At 40.2% G+C, this 20,530-nt stretch overlaps 1 protein-coding gene across 1 annotated transcript; it reads left to right on the forward strand.

Annotated features, from left to right (window-relative positions):
• Nucleotides 1–5,450: 5,450 nt before the first annotated feature.
• Nucleotides 5,451–13,653, forward strand: LOC139451769 (antileukoproteinase-like). Its single transcript, XM_071233079.1, has 7 exons — nt 5,451–5,511; nt 5,911–5,934; nt 6,117–6,218; nt 6,979–7,059; nt 7,718–7,819; nt 12,455–12,535; nt 13,406–13,653. Exons 1-7 carry the CDS (start codon nt 5,451–5,453, stop codon nt 13,546–13,548), a joined length of 594 nt encoding a protein of 197 aa, XP_071089180.1. The 3' UTR covers nt 13,549–13,653.
• The last annotated feature ends 6,877 nt before the right edge of the window (nt 13,654–20,530 follow it).

A 20,530-nucleotide genomic window follows, 5' to 3' on the forward strand; every position in this document is an offset into this window, starting at 1 on the left:
TTGTGTGTTTGTAATGCTATTTGATGTTAATCCTATGACGACAAGAGTTTCTGCTATATCTAGGGGTCATGTGATAGTCTGTATGGCGTCAATGAGTAGTGATGGTGACATGGTGTCAAATTTCACGAGGTATCGAAAGACATGTGTGATTAATAAATCTTAAACAATGAGAATAATTGTGTTTGTATTTATTCTGCGTGGCATTTTGTATTCCTTCAAGCAAATGGTTTGTTCGATTTGTTTCATATTTCAACATTATGACATGGTTTTAAATACATCTTGTAGTGAAACTGTATTCTATTTTGCAGTTATAAAGTCTTTCGTTTATATTTGTTCCAGATGAAATGCAGGGGTATATGTCAACCAAATATTCACTGTTCAACAAGAAGTGGACTATGTACATACGGGCTGTAGTCATATCCTCACCCTTGCGTCTTTCTGTTTGAGATATAGCAGTAGCTATTAATGATTAGGTAACTTGGAGTACTGTTAAACACTTTGACCGATATGACACATTTCTAGGTTTATGTATTCATAGCAGACGTTTCATAAGGCGACAATGCTTGTCGTCAGGCTCGCTGACTTAGTTAATGCATGTCATCGATCCCAATTGCGTGGATCGATGCTTATGATACCAATCACTGGATTGTCTGGTCGAGACTCGATTATTTACACAGACCGCCGTCATATAGCTGTAAAATATATTGCTGAGTGCGGCGTTAAACAACAAACAAACAACAACATAAGCAACCGGGCATAAGAGAGCACTAGTTTTCACCCATGTTTGATGGTGGCTAAAATGAAACAGACAAGAAATGGTTATTCGATGGTGACGTATTTGATACGGGTATCTAGTTGTGTTTATCATCCAAAACTGGCTCCCACAGGAGATATCGCTTGGGTGAGATCAAGCGATATCTATACTGTAGTTATCGCTGCAATGAAATTGCATCACAATGCTTTGCAGACCATTGTGACATCATTGGTTACCATGACGTCACAATCAAATGACATCACTAATGGCTCTGCTACTGAAGCTGTTAGTAGTGCTTTTTAGTGCTGAAGCTGTTAGACACCGCTTATAACTTTCTACAAAAGTCAGAAGAATGATACTGGATGATAAATAAAATCTCACCCTCGTGTCTTTTGATATCAAATATATCAACACTTGTTGATAAAAGTGGAAAATCAAAAGACACTCGGGTGAGATTCTCTATTTCGTACCTCAGGTTTGCAGTGTTTCGGCGACTGTTTTCCTAGTATGATTTTCATCACGTTTGTAATTTTTTACTTAAATCCTATATTCAAGTGTATATTTCCTTTGCCCGGCAGTGTATATTCACTACAACCATCACATCGAAAGAAGTTGGACAAAGTCAAATTTACTCACAGTAGTACCGTTTTTTTATCTGTGAATATTGTTTTACAAGAATATGATGACATTTTTCATTAAATCTCTAAGGTTATACCAGGAACGAGGACAGATTTCTTTCACACGAAACAAAACAATGTTTATTTTCCTGTGTGACATAAATTTTCTTTTGCAGTTCTGATATAGTACATAAAAAAGAGATTGTAATTAATATGATTGAAAATTAACACCGTCAACACACATCGTTCTGCTAATAAGTAAGGAGAACTTACAACAACGACCAAATGAAATCACGACTAACAGTGAGTGAGTGAGCATTGTTTTACGCCGCCTTCAGTACTATTCCACTATTCACACATTGTACCCATGTAGGAAATCGAACCCAGGTCTTCGGCTTAAAGAGCGAGCGCCTTATCCACGAGGCTACCCCTGCCGCCCCAAGACTAACATGATATATAGGCGTGGTCTATTCCTAACAGTTTTTTCATTATTTTAGACCTCTGGAAAACGTAAGAATTTGTCCATCTGTGTAAATTACAATATAACGATATTGTTACAAATTTACTGTTCGATTCATGTGTCCATCCTTTGCTAGTGTGTTGAATATCGAATATATACATGACCATTACTGTCGGGGCGGTAGGGTAGCCTAGTGGTTAAAGCGTTCGCTCGTCACGACGAAGACCCGGGTTCGATTCCCGACATGGGTACAATGTGTGAAGCCCATTTCTTGTGTCCCCCGCCGTGATATTGCTGGAATATTGCTAAAAGCGGCGTAAAATCAAACTCACTCACTCACTCACCATTACTGCCAAAATTTATAAAGAACGATTTGGTCACGGTGCATAACTTTTAAAATGTTTACAAAATAGTCTGTTCTTGTAGGTTGATATGTAAAGTCGTTTCAGATCGAAGTCAGCATAATGAAAACGAAATAACGTAAAACACTTGTTTTTAATATATGCGTGTTGAAATACCAGTACACATGCACTTTACCTTTATCTGTACAGTGTAACCCCGTTAATTCGTACTGGCACGCTCGCTACCGTTCTTGGTGAATTCGTCCAGATTAAAGGATTTCCGGATAAAGGAATTTTTTTTATAGATATGTGTACGGTCCTGACAGTAAGTAGAGTATTCGGATTAAATTAGTATTCTGTGACACATAATGTAACAGAAAACATGAATAATAGTTAACATAACGGTACATTTCGAGGTTACTGTTTCTTTCAACGGTGTGTAATCTTCAGAAATAACACCGACACACGCCTTAATATCTTCCGACGGTTGTTCTGAATTTCTACATCTGCAAGGAGTGACGTAAAGTCGTTTTCTTTAGGGCATCCCATCTATAAGTAAATGTGGAAGAAGGACATATATTTTGTACATAAACATTGAAAAGTGACCATTCATAAATTAATTATAATGCCCTTTTGTTTCGAGTTTGTCCCGTTTTGTGTATTAAATCTATGATCCTAGGAGCGCAAAATTGTCAGTTTTTTTAGTCAAGAAAACTACACATATATTATAATTGTTATTATTTTTGTTCTTATTATTAAAATTCAATCATAACATACCTATACATTTTGTTCCTTTCCCTAAGAAACTGTAATATTTTGAGTCACCTCTCCCTGATTCCCATCCCTTATAATAAATGACAGATTCTATAAATAAAATATGACCATACCTGGTACGTCTGCAATTGGTTATATTGTCCAGAATGTTTGGGACACTACGTTATCTTCGACCCGTGAAGATCCGGGGTAGAACAAGTCTTCAGCAACCCATGCTTGTCGTAAGAGGCGACTATGCTTGTCGTAAGAAGCGACTAACGGGATGATCGGGTGGTCAAGCTCTCTAACTTGGTAGATGCATGTCGTTGTAACCCAAATCGATGCTTATGATGTCAATCCCTGGATTGTCTGGTCCAGACTCGATTGTTCACAGACCGCTGTCGTATAGCTGGAATATTGCAGAGTGCGGTGTTAAACAAACAAACAAACAATTAACTACATCAACTTCAACGTTGGTTTGCTGCACTGTGTTAAAGCAGATATAATAGCGTAAGATAGATTTTACGAACGCTTCCAGCGTTGATGGGTTGCCTAGTTTGTTTTATTCAGCAATATTCATCTGTATGACTGTGGCTTGTACATAATGGATTCTGGACCAGACAAACCAGTGGTTGGCTACCCTACCGCCCCTAACACAAAAACTAGAAATACAACACCTCTTTGACATAATTAAAATTCTTCAACCCCTTGGCCCTAATTAAACGATTATCATCCCCGTCCAATTCACTACCCAACACCCCGCCTCAAATCAGTTTATTGTCCCGAAGCATACCTACAGACGAAGAAAATCGCTATGTGTACGTTCCCTTCTTTCATTACTTTAGATAGACCATATACGTAGCCCTACCATTTGTTTGCTTGTTTGTTGTTTGACGCCGTTACTCAGCAATATTCAAGCTATATGACGGCGGTCAGTGAATAATTGAGTCTGCACCAGACAATCCTGTGATTGACATAAGATAATCATTTCACGCAATTCACGCAGTCAGTCAGTCTGCAAGTCACCGAGCCTGAGCGCCCGCTCCATTCAGTCGCCAGTCGCCTACCAAGCATAATATTCTTACCCGGATTCCCCAATGGGTTGTTATGTCATGACATTAAAAATATGTATTAGTCATGACATTAAAAATATGTATTAGTCATGACAATAAACATATGTATTAGTCATGTCATTAAATATATGTAATAGTCATGAATTAAAAATATGTATTAGTCATGACATTAAACATATGTATTAGTCATGACATTAAAAATATGTATTAGTCATGACAATAAACATATGTATGAGTCATGCCATTAAATATATGTAATAGTCATGACATAAAAATGTGTATTAGTCATGACATTAAACATATGTATTAGTCATGACATTAAAAATATGTATTAGTCATATGAAAATAAACATAAAAAAGTCTAATAAGACAGTTATAAGACCATACATGCAATAATAGAATTGTTATAACGTTAGATCCAACTATGACGTCAGATCCAACTATAACACCACAGGGCTTAACCATCATGTATAAACAACAGACGATGCCTGGACATATTTTATTTCTTCAATTCTTTGTGGCCATAAACAATTACTTGTTTCATTTCTGTGAGAACCTTAAAGTGTATTCTGTTCATTCGTGAGTTCACAACACATATCTGTGGCCGCACCTCGTGTCTGATAAGGCTAGCTCGACACAAGTAACTAGTTCTCAGCCACTACCATGAAGTCGGTCGTGTTTTGGGGGCTTTTCGTCGTGGCTGTTTCAGGTATTTATTTCAAGGTGGTTACAAGTCGTGACAACATCACTCGGTTACTGCATGGAACGCTTATATGCTAAAATGACTTTATTCAGTTACTGCTAGGGACCCTTATATGATGACCTTACTCACTGATAGGAACCCTTATATGGTGACGTTACTCACTGCTAGGAACCCTTACACGATGACAAAATGACCTTACTCACTACTAGGAACCCTTACACGATGACAAAATGACCTTACTCACTGCTAATAACCCTTATATGATGGACCTTACTCGCTACTAGAAAGCCTTACACGATGACAGAATGACGCTATTCACTGCTAGGAACGCTTACATGATGACACAATGACGCTACTCACTGCTAGGAACACTTACATGATGACAAAATGACGCTACTCACTTCTAGGAACACAAGGACAAAATGACCTTTCTTTTGGGAACGCTTATATGATGACAAAATAACCTTACTCATTGCTGGGAACGCTTACATGAACACAAAATAGAATTACTCAGTAACCACACTTCTTTTAATCCGGACGTTTTAAATGAAACGCTACCGTCCCGATTAGTGGAGTTTCAATGTAAGTTATTCAACGGTTAAGAGGGATATGTCATCCTATATAGAGATATCACCAGTAGTCAGTTTAACGTGTTGTGGAGTAAAACAACGATCATGAGTTGGCTGGTGAACAAGATGTCCATACATTTTTCATCACCCAATTTATGTTGAGGCGTATTCTTAGTCTCTATGTGGGGATTTCGGAGCCCCCAGTTTCTCAAACTTCTCTTGACAGCCTCCGGGATTCCGGGTAAGAATAGGTCCTCAGCAACATATGCTTGTCCTAAAAGGTGGCCAAATGGATTGGGTGGTCAGGCTCGGTGACAGCGTGTCCTGTCATCGTAGCCCGAAGGCGTGTTTTGTTACTTACAGTATCGTTCACTGGATTGTCTGGTCCAGACTCGATTATTTACAGGCCACCGTCATATAGCTTGAATATTATATTACCGAGTTCGTGCTTAAACAACAAACAAAAACACGTAAGAGCTTACTGCAATGATGATCGGATGATCAGGCATTTTGACTTTGTTGATTATGTGCCATATTGCTCCGATGACGTTGAACGTTGCTCATACTTTCAGTCATTGGTTTGTCTGATCCAAATTCGATTGTGTACATACCTTATTAAATTATTTGTATTTCATTTCAGCCCCACCCGCTCTGGATAGTCTAAGTAAGTATCTTTTATTACTTTTATTCTGACTGCAGTTCTACAATTCTAATCTTATTTTGTTAAATCAAAAACTTTAAACTGCAAATTTTGGATCAGGTTTCAATTTTGTATATACTGTCAGATTGGCTTCATAATTTACTGTAATATTGCTTTGGTAATAATAAAGACCGTTTGTTGTATAGGAACAAGGGAATCGTCCAGTTGTCCACCATCTTCTGGATTGGCAGGTGCTTGTGTCTTCATCCAAGGCATCAACTGCATTTCAGACAGCGAATGTTCTGGTGGTTGGTATTGAGCTTCTCTACCCTAGTCACATACAGCATCACAGTTCGCTGTCCCTCAGGCGTGACAAAACCTATGATCGTGGGTTCGAATCCTGATTCGCTCTGATTATGTTTCTTGTTTGTCAGCACCATACCAGTAACAGTAGGTATCACTTAAGTTAAACACTAAGATGCATCTCTTTCACATTCAGCTGACACACTTTGATTTAATTGAAATACTGTAAAACCCAACTCACCCTCTATCATACTTTTATAACGAAACTAACGTATATTTTATTACCAATGTCATAATTTTAACGTCAACAAAACAAAATATTATATCATATATATGTTCTAATCAAACTATCAGCTTTACGAGGAAACTAAAGATATTTTTATTTAATGATCGCAAGTGTTTCATTGTTCATCATTATCAATGATCACTAGTGGTCATATATATTTCATTAATAATGATTATTTCATTGGTCGTTAATGTGTCAGTATGTTGCTTAACGAAATAAAATCTTTTACGTTTTTCATATTTTTTATGGCGGTAGCCTAGTGGTTAAATCATTCGCCCGGGTTCTATTCCCCACATTGGTAATGTGTTAAGCCCATTTCTGGTGTCCTCCGCCGTGATATTGCTGGAATATTGCTAAAAGCGGCGTAAATCCATACTCACTCACTCATATTCTTTTAATGAAATATCACTTATAAATTCAAGGTATAATTAAGCAGCCTTGAAGCACATCACCCTTGTAACTTCTATCTTTCTATACAGGTAAAGTATGCTGCAGCGAGGGGTGTGGCAGTGTCTGCAAGGTCCCCATCCCCAATGCTAAACGAGAGATAATTCAACCAGGTAACAGAGTGTCATGGCTTTCAATTCAAAACTCACAGATTATTCAAATTTTATAACAATTTAGCATTCAGTGAGCCAGTAATTCTTAACATACATAGCCTGATCAAGCTCTTAAACAGCTCAACGGATGTTCAGAGAAGGTTCAATTTCTTCAATGTTGATATTCTTGATGCTGGGCGTTGGGGTAGCTTTGTGGTTAAAGTGTTTGCTCTTAAAACCGAAGGCCAAAGTTCGATAACCATCATGAGTGCAATGTGAAGTCCTGTCGGGATACTACTGCAATGTAACTCACTAACTCACTCACTCACTCACTCACTCACTCAATCAATCACTCAATCACCCACTCACCCACTCACTCACTCACTCACTCACTCACTCACTCACTCACCTTGTTTTACCAGATCTTGTGATAACATAATCTTGTTAATATTTGTTTTCTCATTCTACGCCATACGCACACTCCACCTTTTAGCCAGAGTAATTACGTTTTATTATATAACTAAATGATTTGGTGACATGTTTCCAACAAAAACAAAATTTATTTGAGTATTAGTTGGCGTCCAAACAGATTTTTTTCCCGAATGAATTATTTGCATTCAACAAACAGTTTTTGTTATAAGATCAGCTCACCATGCATGGTTCCGCCTTTCTCCTCCAGCGAAGCGTGTATCCGGCTCCTGTCCCACCTCGTCTGGTATGGTTGGTATTTGTTTGTTTGTTCCCGGCGTCAACTGTATTGAAGACAGCGAGTGTGCTAACGGTATGTTAATCTGGAACGGTTGTCGTCATTTGTGCCATGCAGTTTGTACATACATGTAGATTATTATTTACTGGAGAGAACGGGTGATCATGTCGTCTGCTGCTCACATCAGACGATTATGATATTGCCTTGTCGGAACAGATATACAGGCAACAGATATAACACAGACATTGATACAGAGAATGATACATACATTGATAATGACACAGAGACATATACAGACATAGAAACAGTCATTGGTACAGAGAAAGGCACTGACATTGATAATGACACATAGACATATACAGACATAGAAACAGTCATTGATACAGAGAAAGGTACTGACATTGATAATGACACAGAGACATATACAGACATAGAAACAGTCATTGATTCAGAAAAAGGCACTTACATTGATAATGACACAGAGACATATACATAGATTGTCACAGACATTGATTCAGAGAAAGGCACTGACATTGATAGGGGCGGTCGGGTAGCCTAGTGGTTAAAGCGTTGGCTCGTCACGCCGAAGACCCGGGTTCGATTCTCGACATGGGTACAATGTGTGAAGCCCATTTCTGGTGTCCCCGCCGTGATATTGCTGGAATATTGCTAAAAGCGGCGTAAAGCCATACTCACTCACTCACTCACTGACATTGATAATGACACAGAGACATATACAGACATAGAAACAGTCATTGATTCAGAAAAAGGCACTTACATTGATAATGACACAGAGACATATACATAGATTGTCACAGACATTGATTCAGAGAAAGGCACTGACATTGATAATGACACATAGACATATACAGACATTGAAAAAGTCATTGATACAGAGAAAGACACATAGACATATACATAGATTGTCACAGACATTGATTCAGGGAAAGGCACTGACATTGATAATGACACATAGACATATACAGACATAGAAACAGTTTTGTGATACAGAGAAAGGCACTGACATTGATAATGACACAGAGACATATACAGACATAGAAACAGTTTTGTGATACAGAGAAAGGCACTGACATTGATAATGACACAGAGACATATACAGACATAGAAACAGTTTTGTGATACAGAGAAAGGCACTGACATTGATAATGACACATAGACATATACAGACATAGAAACAGTTTTGTGATACAGAGAAAGGCACTGACATTGATAATGACACATAGACATATACAGACATAGAAACAGTTTTGTGATACAGAGAAAGGCACTGACATTGATAATGACACAGAGACATATACAGACATAGAAACAGTTTTGTGATACAGAGAAAGGCACTGACATTGATAATGACACAGAGACATATACAGACATAGAAACAGTTTTGTGATACAGAGAAAGGCACTGACATTGATAATGACACATAGACATATACAGACATAGAAACAGTTTTGTGATACAGAGAAAGGCACTGACATTGATAATGACACACAATAACAGACCTTGATACAGAGCAAGGCACATACAAGGATAATGACACGAGACATACAGACATAAGCCCCATTCACATGGACACTTTTACTTACGTGAGTATATATACTTACATAAGTAAATTTACTTATGGTGGCATGTGAACGCATTTGCTTACGTGAGTAAATATACTCCAGGAGTAGAGAGGTATGAGTAAAAGTATATTTGCTACACCTGATGAGGTCTAGTAAAAGTATATTTTCTCATAAGTATATATGCTCCTGGAGTATTTCTGGTCATGTGAACACAATCTCTATTTGCTTTCATCAGCATATTAATTCCAAGATACTGATAATCAGGAAAAAAATACGGCTGTAGTTCCATGCAAAGAACATAACATGTTCATAAAATGTTTCGCGTGTCATGCGAAAGTTATCGATCCACAGTTTATCATCAAATGATCGTTTGACGACATTGTTCCACCAGTGTTGAGAACGTTCTCTCTTCCACAGTTCTCTTTCCTGGCATAATCCTAAGACTAATCCCATACTAAGCAAGTATGGAAAGTCTCTCTTTCGCCTCTGGTTGACTATCGTCGACAGCGACATGGCCTCAAATGATAAAAGTCCACAATTTATTTATGAAATGATGTTTACTTCTGCCTTGCATAAACTTCATGTGAACGCAATGTAAATATACTTTTGCTTACATGAGTAAATATACTCCATGAGTAAATTTGCTTACATGAGTAAATTTTGTCCACGTGAATGGGGCTATAGACACAGATAAAGACACCCATACTGATAATGACACATGGACACAAATACATACACATAGATAAAGACTGATCATACACTGATAATGACACATGGACACATACAGACATGGACACAGATAAAGACACATATACTGATGATAGCACATAGACACATACAGACATAGACACAGATAAAGACATACTATGATAATGGCACGTGGACACATACAGACATAGACACAGATAAAGACATACTATGATAATGACACATGGACACATACGGACATAGACACAGATAAAGACATACTCTGATAATGTCACATGGACACATACGGACATAGACACATATAACACACATACACTGATAATGACACATGGACACATACAGACATAGACACATATAACACACATACTCTGATAATGACACATGGACACATACAGACATAGACACATATAACACACATACTCTGATAATGATACGTGGACACAAACGTACATAGACACAGGTAAAGACATACTATGATAATGACACATGGACACATATAGACATAGACACATATAACACACATACTCTGATAATGACACATGGACACATACGGACATAGACACATATAACACACATACACTGATAATGACACATGGACACATACAGACATAGAGACATATAACACACAAACACTGATAATGGCACACGGACACATACATATACTCACACGCAAAAGAAACGCAAGTCGAGTATGCAGTATACATGTTATTTATTTTCAACAGTAAAGACAAGAAATACTAATAGGGCAAGATTGACAGTTTAATGGATTAAAAGGCAGATGACATAATGGGTTTTTTTAAATGTTAGGGGCTTACTCAGTTTCGGGTCAATACCCAGAATGTCAGTCAATACCTCGTGTGACCACCATTAGCATTGATCACTGCCACACATCTCCTGTACATTGAGTGGATCAGACGATTTGTGAAGGCCCTAGGGATCCTCCTGCACACATCCATTGCAGCTGTGCGTAGTTCATCGGCAGTTGTAGGGACTGGGCGCACATTGTGCAGACGCCTTTGAACCTCATCCCACAAGTGTTCTATGGGGTTCAGATCAGGGCTGAGGGCTGGCCACGGCAGAACACGGATGTTGTGTTGTTGCAGAAAGGCCATGGTAGCTCTGGCAACATGGGGACGAGAGTTGTCCTGCTGGAAAATGTGTTTTTGATGTTGTGCAAAAAATGGAATAACTTGGGGTCTGATCACTTGGTCGATATACCGCTGAGCAGTGACGCCGTGTCCCCGACCTTGACCAACATTCAGAAAGCACATTGGTCCAAGTCTCGCCTTAAGTCCAATCCCTGCCCATATCATAGGTCCACCCCATGAATCCCTTTCCACAACGTTTCTGTCAGCGAAACGATCACCTCGACGCCGCCAAATTCTGACTCTTCCGTCTGCATGGGAGACACAAAAGCGACTTTCATCAGAGAAGATGACACGCCTCCACTCACGAGGACGCCAATTTCGATGACCCTGTGCCCACTGAAGTCGTGCTTGTCGATGCCGTGGTTGGAGAACAGGACGACGTGCTGGTCGGTGACATCTGAGGTTGTTGGAACGGAGACGTCGGATCACAGTGTCCCGGCTAATGTGTCGATTATGTGTTTCTATGGTCTGTCGAGCACTTTCACTTGCAGTTAGGAACGGATGTCGCTGGTGTTGACGGGTAATCTGCCGATCTTGTCGAGGTGTGGTGACCCTAAGACGACCGCTCCGAGGAAGGTCATCTGTGGTCTGTGTAGCATTGTATCGATGCAGGAGACGGTAAATTGTGGTTATGTTAACGTTGAAATGACGGGCAACATCTTGGACAGACTCTCCAGCTTCCAAACGCGTCCGATAGCCTGGTTTCTCTGAATTTGATTTAGGCGTGGCATTGTTGACCAAGGAGTGGTAGGTCCAAGAATCGGCCACAGTTTTATACCCACTACAGTTCGTGACAGTTCGTGCATTTTCGATTTCGCGAGAAAAGGGTGCATGATACCCACATATTCATTCAAATGGTGCGTTTTGGCGATTCGTTTTTTATGTTGCGTTTTTACTCGGGGCTTCCAAAATGCAACCATTCATTACATGCTAAAATTCGTATCAATTTATGGTTCCGTGATTGTTACCTATTTGCTTAAAACCACTTGCGTTTCTTTTGCGTGTGAGTATACATAGACTCAGATAAAGACACATACACTGATATTGGCACGAAAAAATACAGACACTGGCACAGTCACGGAAGCTCGTGCACAGATGGCACATTCACACACAGCCTGTTTTGGGGACCAAATGCATATACTTGACATGTATCATTTTACAAAGAGTAGTAATTGTTATATCTGCCTTCTGAATAAAGCAATATTGCTAGTCGGTAAATGTATTTCCCATTGCTGTGGTTCATTACAATGCTGGTATTCCTCTATGTTTAGGCAAGCTGTGCTGCAGTGAAGGCTGCGGAAAGGTGTGCAAAGAGCCAGTGGCTCACGCCAAAAGGGAGGTAACCCGCGCAGGTAGGAAGTCACATCATTATTTTTGTTTTAAATATTGCAAAGGAAAAAGACCTGTACCAGATTTCAAGTGTTGCCTAGCGCGGTGTCCCTCAAAGAAGTTACTCATGAAATTAAAAAATTAAAAAATTAAATATCCTTGAAAACCCGTAGAAAATTTCTCTTCCCATGTGAATGACCGTTTTGAAAGAACAAGATCGGGTCAGTTGGTTGTCATGGGTATCTTATAAATTCATGCAAGTCATGGTTTTCTGCTTTGAAATTGTATGATGTATATCAATCTATCAGTTAGTAAAGCCTAACCACCGACCTTCCGCTCTCCGGGAAGACGCAATGTCCACGAGACCACAGACGTGGTCTGTTATGAACAAGAAACATTTAACATGTTCAGATGGTTTAACAGTTTCCTCTTGGTTGGGTTGGCCAGCCCAGCAGTTCGTTGTTCGCTCGTCACACCAACAGCCACGTTCAATTCCATCACGGTTTTCTGTTCTCTGCCCGCTCCGTGGTCTAGTGGTAGAGCGTCCGCCCAGAGAGCGCAAGGTCCGGGGTTCGATCCTCGGCCGCGTCATACCAAACGACGTTAAAAGATGGTACTTGTTGTTACCCTGGCGTTCGGCATTAAGGGGCTAAAACAAGGACTGGTCGCCTCGGAGTCAGTATACTGTATCTGAGTGGGGTATTCATGTTAAACTGTGGCATTGTATCTCAGTGAGCTGGAACTATATATCGGCATCAGTCTGGACTAGTACAAGCAGCCACATAAAACACACACGTACATGCACGTCGCTATATAAGTGCAATAATCTTGGACGCGACGTTAAACCCCATTTCACCTCACCTCACTTCTTTGTTCTCTTGTTTCTTCTGCAGGGTCGTGTCCGAAGGTAGACCAGAACATGTTCGGGTTCTGCGTGTTCCGTCCTGGCATCAACTGTCTGAGTGATGACGAGTGTACAACTAACAAGAGGTGTTGTCAAGAAGGTTGTGGAAGAATCTGCAAGACTGCGGTTTAGATCCACAAATTAGCTAAAAATCATCAGGCATTTATAGAAGCTCACCTTGTTACTTATATTTTTGGCCACATTGATGTAGTTACAGTAAATGATTTATCCATGCTAGTTAAAGACGTCCGTATTATTTTGAGTGTTTCTGATCTCCTTCAAATCCTAAAGTGCTGACCGTTCAACGAAAATAAGTTCATTTTTCCGCCCATTGTATTGAACCGCTTGTGGGGTTATTTTTCACAATCTTCAATCGAGCGGCTTACTGGTAATTGACTTCGACTCTGGGATATTCTACTCCTTAGCATTGAAATGAACAAAACTGAGTAGAGATCAGTTATTATATATTTACCGTTGAGGCCAATCAGCGAAAGAATTTAGATGAACGGCTGAGTGCTGTGTATGGGGTGTTTCCCCCATCATATGCCACAATAAAAACGCTGCTTGGAGGACATTCGGTATAGAAGAGAGAGTTTGGAATATGATTTTCTCTGGTCGATCCATAACCAGCACCACGAAAGAAAACCTGGGACTGAACAATAGGTGCATTGCACTCCATGAGTTAGAGGATACTGTACAGGGTTCTCGCATGGGTCAATAGAAACAATCCTTCGACAACATCTTCAGATGTCAATGGTTTGTGCCCGATGGGGTCCTAGAATGTTATCGAATGAAATGATGGCTACGTGGGCCACCACCTCCAATGCCCTGTTCACCGGATATAATCGCGACCCGGAACATTTACATTTTAGGCTAGTCACAGGTGATGAGACCTGGATTTATCACTATGACAGCGAGAGCAAATGAATCCTTTTTGTAGAAACACTTCGGGTCTCCCTTAACCAAGACGTTTAAAGCAACCAGACCCACTAAGGAAGTTTTGGCCACAATCGTTTGGACAGCACAGGCATAATACACATTTATTATTTCCCACGGGGAAGAACCGTGAATGGTATTATGCCAAATCATTGAAAAGTTTGCCCAAGTCTATCATTGAGAAGCGTTGCGGCAAACTTCGCCCTGGAGTTCACCTCCATCATGACAATTCCCACCAGTCTTGATACAATGGCCACTGTACGGGAATGTGGAGACGAGCTTCTACCCATCGACCGTATTCACCAATTTTGGCACCAAGTGACTACCATCTGTTCTCAAACCTGAAAAGAAACCTGGAGAAAAACACAAAATAATATGTAGGGCCTATTTAGCTTTTGAGATTGGGGTTTTTCATGTTTAGAGTGAATGATTTTTGTTTCACGACGTTTTGAACAGTATTTCATTTATATCACTGTTTGTTAGCTTAATGTCTGAGAAATGTCTGGAGTAATTTAACGTCGCACTCAGCAAAATATATGGTTGCAGCTTGTAAAACAATCGAGTCTGGGCCAGACAAAACAGTGACTGATATCATGAGCAACGTCCCGAGCTTTTACGTTGACCCGCAATCAACCAAGTCACCAAGCCTGACCACCTCATCCACTGAGTCGGCCAGCAAAGGTGCCCGAGGGTCTATTCTAACTTGGAATCCCCACGGGGCCTGACAAGAAAGGTGTTGCCGTACTGGTCTATGACATCAGTTTGTGGATAAGGAGATACGTATGTGTTTGACTTTTGTCTGAATGGGTTTGATCATTTGGTTTGAATGGCAGTTTGACGCTGGTTGGGATAAGTAATGTATGTTAGGCACATGGCGTGGGTCTATTTAGCGGTGATGTAAAGCCTCTACATTTTTCACTATTTCTTATGTTCGCGAACACCTGGTGTCATCACTGATATTCAGGGGTCTATTCATATTATCTTTACAGCCATGTAACCCTTTACGCCAAATGGAATTTGTTTCGGTGGATAATCTAGACTGGCTATTCTCTTGCATTCTCAATTATTACTTGAAATAGTTCAATAATTGACATTATTAAGATCAAAATCGTGCAACAAAATCTCAACGTACATTGCCTGTCAAGCAAATCGACAATTAGAATCACAATTTCCTGGGAGACAAAGCCTGAGAAACCTACGTCGTATGATAAGTACGTGGTATCCTAGGAAACCATCTTCCATATCTGGAAATGTTGACCATATGTCAACGGACAGGTGGCTCGCAGGAACACCAACAGAGGAAGGGTCTGACCTTGAATTCTCGAGAGATATGAATTCGCTTGCCTACCACTTAACCCAAACTTGTCCCATATTTGGTGTTAACTTCATGTAGCTTTAAAAAGGTGCAGTAAGGTAGTAGTAAGGTGAAATGGGGTTTAACGTCGCGTCCAAGATTATTGCACTTATATAGCGGCGTGCATGTACGTGTGTGTTTGTGTGGCTGCTTGTACTAGTCTGGACTGATGCCGATTTATAGTGCTAGCTCACTGAGATACCATGCCGCAGTTTAACATGAATACCCCACTCAGACACAGTATACTGACTCCGAGCCGAATAGTCCTTGTTTTAGCCCCTTAATGCCGAGCTCCAGACAGGGTAACAACAAGAACCATCTTTTAACGTCTTTTGGTATGACGCGGTCGGGGATCGAACCCCGCACCTTCCGCTCTCCGGGCGGACGCTGTACCACTAGACCACGGAGGCGGTCGCAGTAAGGTAGTAGTAAGGTGCTGTCGTCCTTTCTGTCCCCGAGTCCAAGGTGAAAGGCTACAGCATCTTTCCTGACGATTGCTGCTGGTCACAAAAGTGCTTCATCTTTGATAAATATATTTTTTGAATGCGGCGACACTGCAGTACGGTTATGTGTGTGGTTTGGATGTGTGGACATGTCTCTCAGACAGACCCCGAAACAAACATTTCCGAATCTCCAGAGCATGACTACAATGCTTGGGCAAACAAGGCAATTTGACAAAATGAATTTAAAATACTGGTAGTTTTATTTGAAACACTAAATTTTACACTTGGTTTTATGGTTATGTGTACGGTACAGAAGATTTAAAATATCCGCTTCCTTACTCCTTTATATGTTCCCCCTCCTCTCTCTCTCTCTCTCTCTCCCCCCCCCCCCCACCACTCCCCCCACCCCCTTTCTGTACTTCTAACTCTCGTGTTCTCTTTCTTTATCCTTTTCTTTTACTCACTCTTTCTTTCCACCACCCCAGCATATGTTGGCCAACGTGTAGAGTTGCGTCCCCTGGTGCACGCACCCCCTGCTAATGTCTCTTTCCCTGTCAAATATTAAGTTAGATAGAAACTAGTACAGCGACTATCTATGAATGACTCGTCATCTCGATGACACATATAATGTGGTGTACATGCACACACACACACACACACACACACACACACACACACACACACACACACACCCCTTAAGGGACCCACCCAAGGCATTATCTCTCACCCGATTGCAGATGTGTGGTAATGATAAAAATGTCAGATCTAAACATAGAAACGTAACAAGGGCAAAATGCTTGTGTGTAATGTGCGCAATCTATATGACAAACAACTAACTGGTAAGCCTTTGCATCTCTTACATGGTAAAAGACACAGTAAATAAGACATTTTTTGTGTAATTAACATGTGTATCGCATAGATGGGACATTCATCATGTTTCATTTACAGTCAAACACCGTTTTGTCGAAGATGAAGGGACCAATGTAAATACTTCAAGTTATGCGAAGTTCGACACAACCGAAAATTAAACTTGGCATTTACCGATTAATACGTTAATAACACAATATATGCGACAAAACAACGAGAAAATGAAATAAATGTCCAACATTACTAAATTTATTGGTCATTATTAGCAATAATGACACACACGTTAATTGAGCAATTAACATACAAACTATGTATACATTTACGTATAGTTAAAACTATAAAAGATATGTACATACAGTGAACAAAACAGCTCACCTATTCCACGTCCGCAGCTCATAGAACATTTAACATGACATTAACCGAAATTACGTCGGAGTCACTCGTGATGAGTAAGGTCAGAATAGGTCTTCAGCAACCCATGCTTGCCGTTAAAGGTGACTATGCTTGTCGTAACAGGCGACTAACAGGATCGGGTGATCAGACTCGCTGACTTGGTTGATGCATGTCATCGATCCCAATTGTGTGGATCGACGCTCATGATGTCAATCACTAGATTGTCTGGTCCAGACTAGATTATTAAGACCACCGTCATATAGCTGTAATATTGCTGAGTTCGGCGTTAAACAACAAACAAACATCTGAGTAAACTCCAGTTATCAGAGATTAATAATAATGAGTAAAGGCGAAATGTGCAAGGACCAATATTTTACCTCCAGACAACTGTAAGTTCGACACATCCAAGTCTTTAAAAATCTATAGACAAAGCATCTGCAGTGCGGTTTTTGTGTTGTATTAATGTATTACTTGCAAGACTTTAAAAAATCGAAACATAATTTTAAAAGCATAATGTTTTTGACGTTTGAAATTTGAAATTATAATTTCAAACATATTCCAGAGGTTGGGGACTATTTCACCAAAAAATATAATGTTTTCGTTCAAGATGGGATATGCATAAAAATATGCAATACACGTCATGGTCAGATTTATTTTCGCTTTCAGTAAATGATTTACAGTAAACTACGTTTATAACGAACACGTTTATAACGAACTGACGGATATAACTAACTGTTCTTTTGGTCCCGTCCATTTGCTGTATATATGTTGTAAATATGCTTATAACGAACTACGGCTATAACGAACTAAATTTAGTGGTCCCTCTGAGTTCGTTATAACCGTAGTTTACTGTATGTTGAATTGCACGAATATGAAATGAATATGAATGCCCATTTAGAACTACCGAAAGGTTAAAATTAATTCAGCGAAATGCCGATGCACTCAACATTTTTAACTATAAAAGAGCATTTATTATTCATATTGTTCAATATAAGTTAGTTACCTATTGGTAACATGTATAATCTCATGCAAATGTTTTTATTCTTAAGAATTGATTCTAAATTCCATGTGTCACAAAAGATGTTTTGTACGGTTATAAACATCGATAATATTACCATGCCATACGACAAAAAATACTTTTCAGTTCATAGAATTATATTCTCGTTCGCGATCATTTTACGTGGAGTTGCTCCCCTTTGACCAGTCAAATTTATATTGAAAGCAAACTCGAGCGATAAATAACGTACCTGCTAAAATCCAGCAAGCGAGACTGCATAGATCGATATGTCAGCTAGTAAGAGTTTTAAACAGTTGTTTATTCATATATGTCACATATACAGGATGGACAATCAACACGACAATCCGGCGTGCATTTTCTAAAAGTTATTTGCCTGAGATGAAAACAGCCTATTCGATTTAACTCTGACAGACCGACCCATTCGAAACCCACTCTAAACCCATGATACCCGTGAAGATTCGTGGTAGAATAGGTCTTCAGCAACCCATGCTTGACGTAAAAGGCATCTATGCTTGTCGTAAGAGGCGACTAACGGGATCGGGTGGTCAGGCTCGCTGACTTGGTTGATGCATATCATCGATCCCAATTGCGTGGATCGATGCTCATGATGTCAATCACTGGATTATCTAGTCCAGACTCGATGTTTTTGTTTACATAAAATGGGGTTTTACGTCTCCTTCAAGACCATTGCGCTTCTTTAGAGTTGTGCATATACGTGTGTGTGTGTGGCTGCTTTTACTAGTCCGGGTGCCGATTCTATAGTGCTATCCAACTGACATACCGTGCAGCAGAATGAATACACAACCCTGACACAGTAGTGAGTGAGTGAGTATGGTTTTACGCCTTTTTTAGCAATATTCCAGCAATATCATGGCGGGGGGCACCAGAAATGGGCTTCACGCATTGTACCCATGTCGGAAATCGAACCCGGGCCTTCGGCGTGACGAGCGAACGCTTTAACCACTAGGCTACCCGACCGCCCCTCAGATACCATAGAAAGTTCTTGTATTAGCCGCTTAATGCCAACCATCAGCCAGGGTAACAACAAGTACCATATTTTAATGTATTTTGGTATGACGGGCTGTGGATCGAACCCAGACCTTCCGCTCCCTGGGCAGACGCCTCATCAGTTAGATCGCGGAGGCGGGCAGGGGTAATTTGACATATATGTGAAATGGATATTGTATAAGGTTAATAATCCAGTTCTTTAAAGAAAATATCTGAAATATTGTAGTGCATACCACGTTACCTTTGACGTTTGTATATACATGTAGGTGAGATGAGGTGAAATGGGCTTTAACGTCGTGTTCATTGCACTTGCGTGCGTGCGTGCGTGCGTGCGTGCGTGCGTGCGTGCGTGCGTGCGTGCATTTACTAGTACGCCTTTATGCCGATTTTATAGCCCAATCCCATGCTGCAGGGTAACAAGAAGTAATTTGGTTAACGTATTTTGGTATGACGCGGTCAAAACATCGAATACCAAACCTTCCGCTCACCGATCTCAACGACCTCATGCGATCTCTGTATATAGAGTGCAACGTACAATAATCCACTTTTCCTTGAACAAGTAGCAGAACAATTCCCTTCTTACACTGCTGCGATCATTGGTTCGTGTGAGTAGGTGCTACCGAAATAGTCTACACCTTGCGACGCTTCGGGCTGTCTGTCCACATTAAACTTACACACCACTATACAAATGTAACAACGTTCAAACTGACTCACTCTTTCATGGTTTGATATCAATGTTGGTTGGTTGGTTGGTTGGTTGTTTAACGCCGCACTCAGCAATATTCAAGTTATATGCCGGCGGTCTGTATATAATCGAGACTGGACCAGACAATCCAGTGATTGATACCATGAGCATCGATCCACGCAATTGGGATCGATGGCATGCATCAAACAAGTCAGCGAGCCTGACCACCCGATCCCGTTAGCCGCCTTTTACGACAAGCATAGTCACCTTTTACGGCAAGCATAGTCACCTTTTACGACAAGCATAGTCACCTTTTAAGGCAAGCATGGGTTGCGTAGGACCTATTCTACCCCGGAATCTTCACGGGTCTTGATATCAATGTGTGTACACGTATATGCACACAGTCTTGC

The sequence above is a fragment of the Haliotis cracherodii genome, unplaced genomic scaffold (assembly GCF_022045235.1).
Source record: "Haliotis cracherodii isolate W230 unplaced genomic scaffold, xgHalCrac1.p SCAF_9, whole genome shotgun sequence".
NCBI classification, from domain to species: Eukaryota; Metazoa; Mollusca; class Gastropoda; order Lepetellida; family Haliotidae; genus Haliotis; species Haliotis cracherodii.

Bases quoted from the DNA above. Each gene is read 5' to 3' on its own strand.
- LOC139451769 (XM_071233079.1), top strand. From the start codon at position 5,451: ATGTGGGGATTTCGGAGCCCCCAGTTTCTCAAACTTCTCTTGACAGCC. The intron at 7,060-7,717 runs GTAACAGAGTGT...TTTCTCCTCCAG, and splicing joins ACGAGAGATAATTCAACCAG to CGAAGCGTGTATCCGGCTCC. The intron at 7,820-12,454 runs GTATGTTAATCT...CTCTATGTTTAG, and splicing joins AGACAGCGAGTGTGCTAACG to GCAAGCTGTGCTGCAGTGAA.